Below are 12,725 nucleotides of genomic sequence, written 5' to 3'. Positions count from 1 at the left end.
TGCATCGAGTATCAATCAGTCGAGTAAAGTACCAATTCAGTTTCAACGGAAAGTGACTTATCCCACAGATTTAAATTTTAAACTTTAATCTGCGCTCGATAAGTTACTTTAAGTTCCTGAATTATGAATAGATTTTACGAGGGAGTTTTTTTTATATTTTTTTCACCCAACTACGGAAAATGGTAATTAAAAAATTTTACACGTCGTTTCATTAATTAATTTCACGGATTACCAACAGCAATGGTTTATTATTCATCAATGTACTATCGTTTGTTATTTTAATTAAAGTTGCGCTGAGTGACAGAATAAATATTAGTTTAACGTCGTTTTTAAATATTAAATCTTGTTTAAGTGTTTAATTACTAGTTTAATTAATATCGTTCATAAAACTCAATCAAGCTCCGCGGATTTATTTAATTGAAAATATTTTCACTAAGAGTTTATTGAATAAAAAAAAAAAAAAACCTTTTTTTTTGTAATTAACGGCATTTTATTTTTTTTTTATTACAGAATGTCAGTAGATTCAGGAAGTACCGCACTTCCGGTTTTAGCAGGAGACATTCTTGCACTCAGGGGAACAGGATTGGCTGCTGCCGAAACATGGGCTCTTCTTTGCCAAGCTGCCCAGGCCCTCCAAGACCTATTTCTCTCCAGTGAGTATATTTAACCTTGCCAGTTATTTTTATTTATTTTTTTTTTCCCCTCTTCTCATTAGTGATCCCCTTCTTCTAATGATTATAAGCTTTGGTCACTAATTCGATCAATTTTTTCTCACTCGTAAGAGCAAGTTAAAAGAATCACTCATTAATTTTAAGAGGACTTATAACAAAAACTAATAATTTATGATTAATAGCTAAATATGTTGGGGAGAATAATATAAAATGCATAGAATTTTATATATATTTTCCCTGCTTTCATTTTTTCAAGAATTTATTGATGCATTTATAACTAAGGGATGAAATTTTTCCTATCTATAATCATAACTTTGAATAATAATTTATGAAATGTTATTTTCATAAAAAAATAATAGAAGAATTGTACAGCTTATATAGCAGACACTTACGATACACAAATATAAAGAACTATTAATTTATATTATGATGTAATATACAAATATAACATTTTTTTTTATTGGAAAGAAAAATTGTTTGTTGAAAAAAAAGAAATGGATTTTAATGCATTGAAAAAAAATAAGTTGATTGAAGAAAAATATTCTCTTGAAAATTAAACTCTTATTCTTTTGAGATATTCAGTTTGAATAATATTAAGAAATGAATTATAATGGAAACGAAACTCGAGGATGTAAAAAAGAAGTCTTTTGTTTAAAAATTTTACGAATTCAACTAACTATTTTACTAACTTTAAGCAAAATAGCTTTAATTTTACGCAAAAATTTTTTTTGTAACTTTTATTCAAAATTGCACCATTTTTTTTATAAGAATTAGAAAATCGAGCGCGCTTCTATCGAAATGTTTATTATTGTTCATTCAATTAATCAATATTTTGCACGCCTCATAAGCGAAGCGGATGAGGAGGTGCTCTACTCTCGCCTTACAAAAATCAAGTGATTTTTTTATCTAAAATTGTCACTATTTATTTTCTATTGCACTTGTAATATAATATTTACACGTAAATGTCATGGAAAAACACTAGTTTCAACTCTTATGAAATTTTTAAAAGACATTTTGCTTTTTAAATAAATAAAAAAAATGTTTAAAAAAATTATTCCGTGGACGTCCGTGTGTCTGATGTATGCATGGAAACTGGCGTAAACACGATAACTGCCGAAAAACTTAACTGATCAAGTCCATTTTTTTTTATACGCTTCAGTATTATCCAAAACTAAGTCTTTTCGAAGATCACGGTCTAATTCAATGTAGTTTAATTATAATTAGCATAAACTAAAATCCATTTATCGTTTGTATATCTATATTAGGGTGGCCCAAAAAAACCGACTATTTTTTTTTTCTTAGTCTCGAGTGAAAAAATGTTAGTTTTTGATGTTTTAAGAGCCCTCACCAAAGGACAGCTCAAAAAAAATTTTTTAAGAGGTCACTCCAAATTTTCTAAAATTTCAAAAATCGTCAAAAATCGAATTTTTTTTTTTTTAATTTTTTTTTTCTTGTTACGGTATAATTTTATAGACCAAAAAAAAATAAGTTTCTGAAAATTTCAGTTCAAAATTTAAATTTTGAAAGGTCGCTCATAATTTTTTTTTTTTTCTTTAATTAGTCATATCGCCGACTTTAAGTGTTGGGAGTGGTACGTTGGGGTCTTTTTGGTTTGAAAAAATCTTAACCTACGCGGCAAGGTCAAATCTCAACCAAGCTGGTTTCTAAGACCAGCTTGGGATTCGAACCCACGCCTGGCAGTTGATTAAATAAAATTATTAAATTAAAAAAAAATTATATTTTCTATGTTGTGCTTGATTTTTAGTTCATCTCGTGATGTATTTTTATCGATTATGGTACTAAATAAAAAAAAAAATGCATGGAATTTTAATTTGAATAGTAAAAGGTCGCTCGAAAAAATCTAAACTAATGCACTAATAAATTGAAAAAAATTATGAGCAACCTTTTAAAATTTTAATTTTGAACTGAAATTTTAAGAAAATTATTTTTTTTTAGTTTATAAAATTATACCGTAATGAGAAAAAAAATTAAAAAAAAAAAAAAGTTCGATTTTTGACGATTTTTGAAATTTTAAAAAATTTAGAGTGACCTCTTAAAAATTTTTTTTTGAACTGTCTTTTGGAGAGGGCTCTTAAAACATCAAAAACTAACATTTTTTCACTCGAGACTCAAAAAAAAAAAATAGTTGGTTTTTTTGGGCCACCCTAATCTATATCTATGTAAATAAGGTTCGTTTATAACACATGCGCAATACCTTTCTTTTCTGGGTGAACAATGGCGCGAAAGATTTAAAAGTATTTGTATTTTATTTTAATCAATTTTATTAGAAAAATGAGATTATGGGGCGTGCACTTTTGGATTTTCCAAACTTTTTACAAATTTTATTCATTATATTTAACCGTCGCCATGGTAATCGTTGCCAAATTGATTACCATAGCAACGAAAAGAGACAACAATGAAAACTTCACATCAACTTTTTAATAAAGGATAATAATTCTTTGATTTCTGATATTTTTTATATCATGAAGAATAAGTTTCGAATAGAAAAACAATTTGATTATATCTATTGAATATAATAATAATCTATATTTTAAATCAAAAATGTAGAAAATTTTAGATACTAAGAAATTTTTTAAGGCAAGAAATTCTCAAATCAAGATCGGTTTTCTTCTAAATAATTTATATTGTTCAATAATATTTTTCTTGAATCAAATAATTTTTTTTTTTTTTTTTTCAATGTATTATGGTAACAATCATAAACTTAATCAAATTTATAAGTCTAGATATTTTGTGAATTTTTGAATTTTAATTTTAAAAAAATACCTTTTATAAAACATGCTTTGCATATTTTTATTAATATTTTAACACTACTGAAATTTATTCTTCGCATTCACTTTTTTTTTAATTTTCAGTGAAGAATTTTTAATTGATTATTTGGGTTATTGGTATTAAAATTATTCAAAGAATAAAAACGAATGTTAACGATTAAAAACTAACCCAGTTCATCATGTAATTAAAAATTTCTGTATCTCTAATTATTAGTTAAGCAGCTAAATATATAACATACTATTCCCTTCTAGTGATAATTAAATTCATATATTTAAGACTCGAAATTTAATAAAGTTAAATTTACTAATCTATTTTTATCGAGTTATAATGGACACTAACGAAACCGATGAGTAATTTATGCCATTAGGTCATTACCTATCATAATGAAATTCCCCAATAAATTTCAATCATTCTAGATTAATAGCTACAATGATTGATAGCTCATTAGTTATTAAAGTGATACTGATTAATTTCGAATTAATTCTTGAAATTCGTTTTATTAATATTCATGAGACATGCCAATGCAAATTCAAGACTTAGTTAGAACTATGATTTTAGTCTTAAATTTAATTATCTACATTTTATTTTTGTTCCTATCTTAGGTTTCATTTTTATGAGAACTTTGATTGACAAGGCAATGTTATAGTATGAAAAGGGGAGGAGTGTACTTTAGGAGAAATCAATCTTCTTGTTAAATTAAGATCCAAGAAACTGAGATGAATTCGGTTACGGTAATGGTTAAAAAATATTTTTCTTTTTTAATGAAATTAAAATATTAATATGATGAAAAAATTGAAAAATTAGATTTTTTCTAGAGGTAGTTCTTCCGTAAAAAAACTTTTCCGACGTTTTTAATTTTTTGATTTTGCTTCATTTGTTGAAGTAGAGCTAAAAAATATTTTTTTTAATTGCACTTACAGTATTTTAAATTTTTTACAAATGAAATTTATTTTTAGTAATTTTTTCAATAAGAAAAATTCTAAAAATTTTTAGATGTCGGCTAACGTAATTTTAATCAAGTAAAATGAATTCTGCACAGAAAAAAAAATTTCTTGATTGGAGAACAAAATTCTTGGCTCAAGAAAATTTTCGGGTGCCTGAAAGAAGAATGAAGCTGTGTTGGCCGAAGTAAAAATTTTTCTTGAAATTCTATTCTTGGTGGAAGTCATTTTTTCTTAATTCAAATTATCATAAATACTTGATACAATAAATTTTTATATTTGATCAAGATTTTTAGATACTTTAGGGAAGCAGCGCCACCTACTTCAGTTGAGAAAAAAATTTTTTCACCTTGAGAAAATTTTTCTCTTGAATATTTGATACCCATTCTATATTATTTTAGCATCCGATTATACATATTGAATGAAAAAAAATGATTCAATATTATTTGATCTTCCCATTTGACATGTTAATCAATAAAAATATTAATGAAAATTTACTTCTATCTTTATATTTAATTTTTTGGAACAAGAGAGAAATTTTGTGAAGACAAGAAAATTTACTTCTATCAAGGACTAAATTTTTTGGAGCAAGAGGCTGAATTTTCTTAAAACAACAAGATTTTCTTGACTTGAATAAATTTTCTTGGATCAAGATACGTATTTCTTAAAGCATGAGAATTAATTTTGTTGGAATAAGTGAAATTTCTTGTGTCAAAAAATATTTTTTTTTCGCTCAAGAAAATGATTAGGAAGAAAATATTTTCTTGGCATAAGTGAACCTTTTTTTCTGTGAATCTGTTAAGGTAGTTCCTCCGTGAAACAACTTTTCGACAGCTTTTGTTGATTTTTTTTTCACGATTTAAGAATAACGCTTACTAGTAAATCTCAATGTTTAAAAATTTTTTACCGTTTAGATAACAAGATAATTACTTAAAAAATTCCCGATTTTTAGGCTTACTTCTCATCAAAAGCATGTAAAACTCTCTGACTACCCAAATATTCTCTGTTAAATTAAAAAAAATTCCACGATAAAATTGTAAATAGTATATTGTGCAACAAGTGCGACAAGTTGTCGATTGCCCACGAAAGCGAAGTTGAACGCACGAGTGAAGCGAGGGGCGGAGGCCCCCCCCTCGTCCTTAAAAACAAATCCCATAATAAAATAGAGATGAAATGTATGTGGCATCAAACTATTCGTAACGTGATTGGTCGAATATATCGTAAGCATGAAAATATATACAAACTCTATAGTCAGGCGCAAATTAAATTCTAGTAAAAAGTTTAAAAAAAAGAAACAAATATATTTTAGATAATAAATGCAAATTAATTAATATTAATTAACAAAAAATAAATTTGCTCGTTGAAGCAATCACCACATAAAATTAGATGACATTAAACTTAGCTGTCACTACAATTTTTTAATTTTATTTAACAAACAAATTTGTTATAAAAAATTATTCATAAAAAATTGGATTTTTTATTTTATAAAATTCCTACATGTCGATTTAAAAAAAAAATATTTTTTTGTCATAACTTATTTTTTACAAAAATTATTAAAATTATTAAATTTCTGCTAAATTAATTTTTATCACAATTAAACAGTTCAATATTAATTAATTATTTTTACTTTCGTTAAAAATATGAATTTTGCAATGTCAACCTCAGTTCTTTAATATTGACAGTTAGATTGTCTTTTTTTTTTGTTATTTATTTTAATTTTAGCAGTTTTCACAGTCAATTGCGTGCGACAAAGATAGTTTAAGTGCGCCAAGAATAATTTGCGTGTGACAAGTAAACTTGTCGCATTCAAATAACAGTTTCATTTATGAAAAAACTCGTGCGTAATTTTAAAATGGGCAAACAGCTCTTTTTCAACTGCAACAGCGAGCGCCAAGATACTACTTTTTCCGCATGAGTAATACAAAAAAATTAGCAGAATAAAAAATAATATTTTTTGATTAATTAATAAAAAAAAGTAGCACTTTATCGTTTTATGGTCGAGATAGAATAATTTAAATATTTTTTTTTGTCATTTTAATATAGTATTTCTAAGGTAAATAATTATTTGACAATTGTATCAATTTTCCGACGATAGTAAATGCTCTCTGGCCGCATTATACCATGAAGGAACTACCTTAAATCCAATGGATAATTTATTTGGTCAATTTTTTTTTTTCAGACGTTAATATTAATAATGAATTACACTTTGAATTTTTTTCATTTCATTGTTTAATTTTGAAATCTTATGCCATAATTAATTTTTTTTTTTTTTTTTTTTTTTTTTTTTTTATTAATTATTATTTAGAGTCGGTTTTAACTGCTGAGGTCATATCGCCGACTTTAACTGTTGGGGTCTTTTTGGATTGTGTAAATCTTAACCTACGCGGCAAGGGCCGAATATCAACCAAGTTGGTTTCTAAGACCAGCTTGGGATTCGAACCCACGCCTGGCCGGTAAGTTAGTCCGAGTTCTCTATAGGCCATGCGCCTTAGACGACTCGGCTAACGTCACCGGTTCCATAATTAATTTTACTAACAAAAATTTTAATTAAATTTTGAAAAAGCCGCATTTAGATAAAATCCAACTGAAGATATATTTCTTTAGCAAAATTGCGGGTCTTTAAATTCTTGAAATTATTAATATAAAAAAATAGTCTTAAATTCTTTATCTGTGTGTAAATAAATGTGTAAATTATTTGTTCTGAAGAAAAAATTCATAGATTTAGTAAAACTATTATAAAAAGAAATTGTAAAGTAAACATTAATTATTTTTACTAAAATGCAAGTTTTTAGGATTTTTAATGATCTATAGCACTTTAAAATGATCAAACATTAAACGATGGTTCGCTAAATTAAAGTGACTAAAAATTAAACGCCATAGACTTCAATAATAATTACATAATGAACGTAATTACATTGTGGATAAAAATACTTGACTTATGAGACTAGAATATTGAAATTATTAACAAAAATCTTAATTAAATTTTGAAAAAGTCGCATTTAGATAAAATCCAACTGAAGATATAATTCTTTAGCAAAATTGCGGATATTTAAATTCGTGAAATTACTAATATAAAAAAAAAACACTAAACAACGAAGAAGTAATTTTTTATTATTTTAGAAGTTATCTATAACATAAATCGAAATTAATATTATTTTATACACTGATAGAAGGATTTATTAACTATTAATAATTTAATTTATTTGAAGACAATTATTTAATTTATTAAATTTTAATAAATATTTTTTAACATTTAATAAATATTTATTTGGGAGGAAATTACATTTATTTATAGTCAATAAGTATTTATTAATAGTTAACAAATATTTATTAACAGTTAATAAATATTTTATTCAGTGAATTTGTTCCGCTTGCAATGTCATATGATATCAAAATTGCTTATAAACAAAAATCATCTTTATAAATTACTAGCCGTTACCCGCCCGCTTCGCGTGGCGTACAATATACGCCATGCTCGAAAAATATTAATTTTGTTATCTAACTACGTAAGTAGTTATATCATAAATGAATTTTATGAAATTTACACACTCAGATAATAAATTAGGGCATTAAAAATTTATATGAGTTAAAAATAATGATTGACACAGCTTTCCACATCACCATTGAGGTACTGTGTCATGCGATGCGTCCCCGTTATTTTACATGGCGGGATCCCCAGTAGGCCTACACCATGGATAGATGTGAGCATGAATGTCAGGGTTTGAAATATGTTATTCATATTCAATTTATAAAAATATAGATTAAATATGAAAAATTCAAACTCAGGCTATCATGTTCACGTCTATGAAAATTAATTTAGCAGATGTTTAATAATTTTAATAGCTTTTTAACAAATAAATTATGGCAAAAAAAATTATTAAAAAAAATTAACATCTATAAATTTTAACAAATTAAAAATGCAGTTTTTTAAAAATAACTTTTTGGAATAAATTTGGCGGGTAACGGCTAGTTTTTTATAAATGTAACAACAAAATATGTTCTAAGCTATTAAGGTAAAAGCTCCGATAGATGATCACGTACCAGTATATGATCACTCCGTGTATTTGTATATCTATATTCACAAATATAGGTATACAAATACATAGAGTGATCATATAATGGTACATGATCATCTATTAGGGCTTTTACCTTATATAAAAATTTTTAATTTTTTTATATTTAATGCCTTCTTATTATCCTTTAGGAATTGAATTTTATAATTTTTTAATTAACGCCCACGCAAGGATTTGTGAGGGTGGCATTTCATAAAATTCATTCTTTACAGCTCAAAAACTCCAAAAAAATAAATCTGGCCAAGTTTCAATCCTTTAGCTGCTATAGATTAAAAGGTACAATTTCTTTTAATTTTACGCCCACGCACGGACATGTGGGGGTAGAATTTAATGAAATTTATTCTTAACAGCTCAAAAACGCCAAAAAAGCATTCTGGCCATGTTTCAAAGTATTAATAGCTATAGATTGAAATTTACGAATTTTTTCTTAATTTGACGCCCACGCACGGGCACGCCAGGGGGGTGGAATGTCACAGAATTCGTTTTTAAAAAATTTCTAAATGTAATTTGAAACATTCTGACCAAGTTTTGAACTATTAAAAGCCATAATTGAAAAATATGAATTTTTTTTCGTGAACACCTCCGCAACCCCCCTTGTGGGTGGAATTTCGTGAAATCCGTTCTTAGCTGACCTCTACTTGGCAAAAGGAATATTCCTGCCAAATTTCAAGTCTCTAGGTCTTATAGTTCCAGAGATATCGTGATGAGTGACTATCTATATCTATAGAAAGTCTCCTATATATATATATAGATATGCATTAATTATATTACATTATAATAACGTTTATTGTAAAATTCCAAATTCTATCACAGCTCATAATTATCTTTTATATTTTTAAATATTAAAAACGTTAATTTATTTAGTGAATTTAATTATTATCATGTATTTCAGCTATAGAGTTATAAAAAGTGTCAAAAGAAAAATGCTATTTTTGCTTTTTATTTTAAATAAATATTTGCTAACAGTTAACAAATATTCATTAACCATTAATAAATATTTATTAACAGTTAATAAATTGTACTTAATAAATTACTTATTAACTGTTAATAAATATTTGTTAACTGTTAACAAATATTTATTAATATTTAGTAAATCGTATTTAATAAATAATTTATTAACTGTTAATAAATTTTCATCAAATTCTATGATGTTAAAAAATCATTTATTAATAGTTAATAAAGCTTATTAAATATAAACAAATCCTTCTATCAGTGCACTCAATTCACTTTCAACTCGATTGAATTAAATTGCAGGGTAACCTTTTATAATATCCAGTAAATTTCTCCAAGGTACAACTTATTTTAAGAATGTAAAGAAAAAAAAACTTATGAATATTAAAATTTGTTTATTTTTAAACACTATTTAAAAGTATCGGTAGAACCAATATTTCAGTAAAACTTTTGCTAAAAATAGAGAAAAGTTTATTTGGAATCATAAATAGCCGCTGGAAGGAAATCTCCACCGGAGATGAAGCAGAGAAATAAAATAACTAGACCGGGAGTGAGAAAAGGTGGTAATTCCGACATATGAAGTTTGCTCAGTGCCTTCGGGACACATATAATACAACACAATGCTATACGGTACGATAGCTTCAATTTGATACCACTGGGCAAAGCAGAGGCATTATTTTTTAGTCCTTACATTGTTTGCTATGTGTTATAAGTTCTATCTCAGGGATCACATGCTAATCACACTGATAAAAGGATTTAGTACGGAGTATTAAACTGATTTAGTAACTAAATTTTTAATCATTTAATTGGGAGAAAAAAATGTTTCTTACCCATCAATATTATTTGTTACGGTTTAATAAATTATTTTTTTATTCTAAATAAATTATATTAATATAAACAAAGCCTTATTACATGGAAATAAATATTTGTTTCCACTAAATAATTTTTAGTAGTAGGTAATAAATATTTATTTGGTAAGTATTTTCGGTAGATGGCTATGCTTTAATTCCAATGTGATAAACAACCTATTCACTAACTCAGATTATTTTATTCAACTCGATTTCGGGAAATTTATCAAACCTTTGAAAACACACATACTCCCAAATGGCTTAAATATCATTTCTCAGTGGAGTTTAGTTTAAATTTTTCAATTTGTCTATTATTTATATGTTAAAAACTTGTTTGATTTAAAATTTTATAAATGTCTCAAATAAAAAATTATAATTTAATGAGATTCTTTTCTTTATAATACGTTATATTTTTACTTGAAATTATTTTTTTTAATTATTTTGATTTATTTTGAGTAAAAATGTTAGATTATACGCTGAAATTAGTTGAAAAATTAATTTCTTTAATACCAATAAACGATTTAATGAGTAGCAATAAATAATTTGTTAAATACTACTCAATATTTATTTGGTGGAAATAAATGAGCTTTAATAAATAATTTAGTAACTATTACTAAATATTTGGTAATGAAAGGTTTGTTACTAAATCAATTAGTAACTATTACTAAATCTTATTAAATAGAACCAAATCCTTTTATCAGTGCAATAAATAATTTGTTAAATACTACTCAATATTTATTTGGTGGAAATAAATGGGCTTTAATAAATAATTTAGTAACTATTACTATATATTTGGTAATGAAAGGTTTGTTACTAAATCAATTAGTAACTATTACTAAATCTTATTAAATAGAACCAAATCCTTTTATCAGTGCATCTACTAGGTTTTGAGTTTCATTTTTTTCAATTTCTTCCATATACTTTTATACACAGAAAGAAAAATTTCTTGGCTGGAGAACAAAATTCTTGCCTCAAGAAAATTTTCGGGTGCCTGAAGGAAGACCGAAGTTGTGTTGGCCGAAGTAAAAATTTTTCTTGACATTCTATTCTTGATGGAAGTCATTTTTTCTTAATTCAAATTATCATCAATACTTGATACAATAAATTTTTATATTTGATCAAGATTTTTAGATAATTTAGGGAAGCAGCGCCACCTACTTCAGCTGAGAAAAAAATTTTCTCACTTAGAGAAAATTTTTCTCTTGAATATTTGATACCCATTTTATATTATTTTAGCGTGCAATTATACATATTGAATGAAAAAAAATGATTCAATATTATTTGATCTTCCCATTTAACATGTTAATCAATAAAAATATTAATGAAAATTTACTTCTATCTTTATATTTAATTTTTTGGAGCAAGAGAGAAATTTTCTCAAGACAAGAAAATTAACTTCTATCAAGAACTAAATTTTTTGGAGCTCGAGGCTGAATTTTCTCAAAAACAACAAGATTTTCTTGGATCAAGATACGTATTTCTTGAAGCGAGAGAATTAATTTTGTTGGAATAAGTGAAATTTCTTGTCAAAAAAAAATTTTTTTTTCGCTTAAGAAAATAATTAGGAAGAAATTATTTTCTTGGCTCAAGTGAATTTTTTTTTCTGTGTATTAAATCTTATTAAATAGAACTAAATCCTTCTATCAGTGCATCTACTAGCTTTTCGGTTTAATTTTTTTCGATTCCTTCTATACTTTTGTACAATAAAATAACATTCCTTTCAAATATTGTAGGGACGGAAAATATTTATGAATAAACGCTCCATTAAATCATCAATCACAACTAACACTTTTTACGATTAAATAAAAAAATAATTGCATAGACTGTAAAATTTATCAAATGCTTAATATAAATACCGTTTTAATATTTACCATCAATCATGAATATTGACATTAATAAATCATTGATATCCTCAAATTGTGATTTCCTAAAATCCTCGTTTGTATTTATCGAATGTTGAAATATGAATAAAAGATAAAGCTTTCGCTGATATTTATAACCGATAAACAACTTTTAAATTTATTTATATACCAGTACAACTCAAGCATTAGTTCACGGTAAATACATAAAATACTAAGATTTTTACGGATTTATTCGGATATACTCATAAACTATCTAGATTTTAGCATTTACATATCAATAAATACGGTTTTGTATCCGTCATTATGGTCTAGTGTACCACAACGCAGAACAGCGAGTAAATAAAAGGCTCCATTTGACCGCATTCGATGTGAAAAGGTCAACTCAAATGTTAAAATTGAAAAAATATATCTTTAATTGTAAAACTGTTTTTAAACTATTATAAAATAACAAAAAATAATGTAAGAAATGTCAATCAAAACGTAATTTTTACTTAAAAGTTTTGAAGAAGAAAACAAAACAAAGATGAAATATTATGAAGATACATTGGAAGAAAATTTTATTTCCACTGTACGTAACTATATTTTATTC

At 25.9% G+C, this 12,725-nt stretch overlaps 1 protein-coding gene across 4 annotated transcripts in view; it reads left to right on the top strand.

Annotated features, from left to right (window-relative positions):
* Positions 1-12,725, top strand: part of LOC123270611 — an 86,504-nt gene that overhangs the window by 52,670 nt on the left and 21,109 nt on the right. For 3 of the 4 annotated variants that reach the window (XM_044736739.1, XM_044736740.1, XM_044736741.1), the window contains one exon: positions 511-653. In XM_044736739.1, the coding sequence (XP_044592674.1) occupies positions 512-653 (142 nt within the window). In that variant the 5' untranslated portion in view covers position 511. Of the gene's footprint in view, positions 1-510; positions 654-4,063; positions 4,193-12,725 lie in introns of those variants that run through there. The other variant, XM_044736742.1, reaches the window with a different exon arrangement.

This window comes from Cotesia glomerata, linkage group LG8, assembly GCF_020080835.1.
Source record: "Cotesia glomerata isolate CgM1 linkage group LG8, MPM_Cglom_v2.3, whole genome shotgun sequence".
Classification (NCBI taxonomy): domain Eukaryota; kingdom Metazoa; phylum Arthropoda; class Insecta; order Hymenoptera; family Braconidae; genus Cotesia; species Cotesia glomerata.
This window is presented reverse-complemented; position numbering and strand designations above follow the sequence as displayed.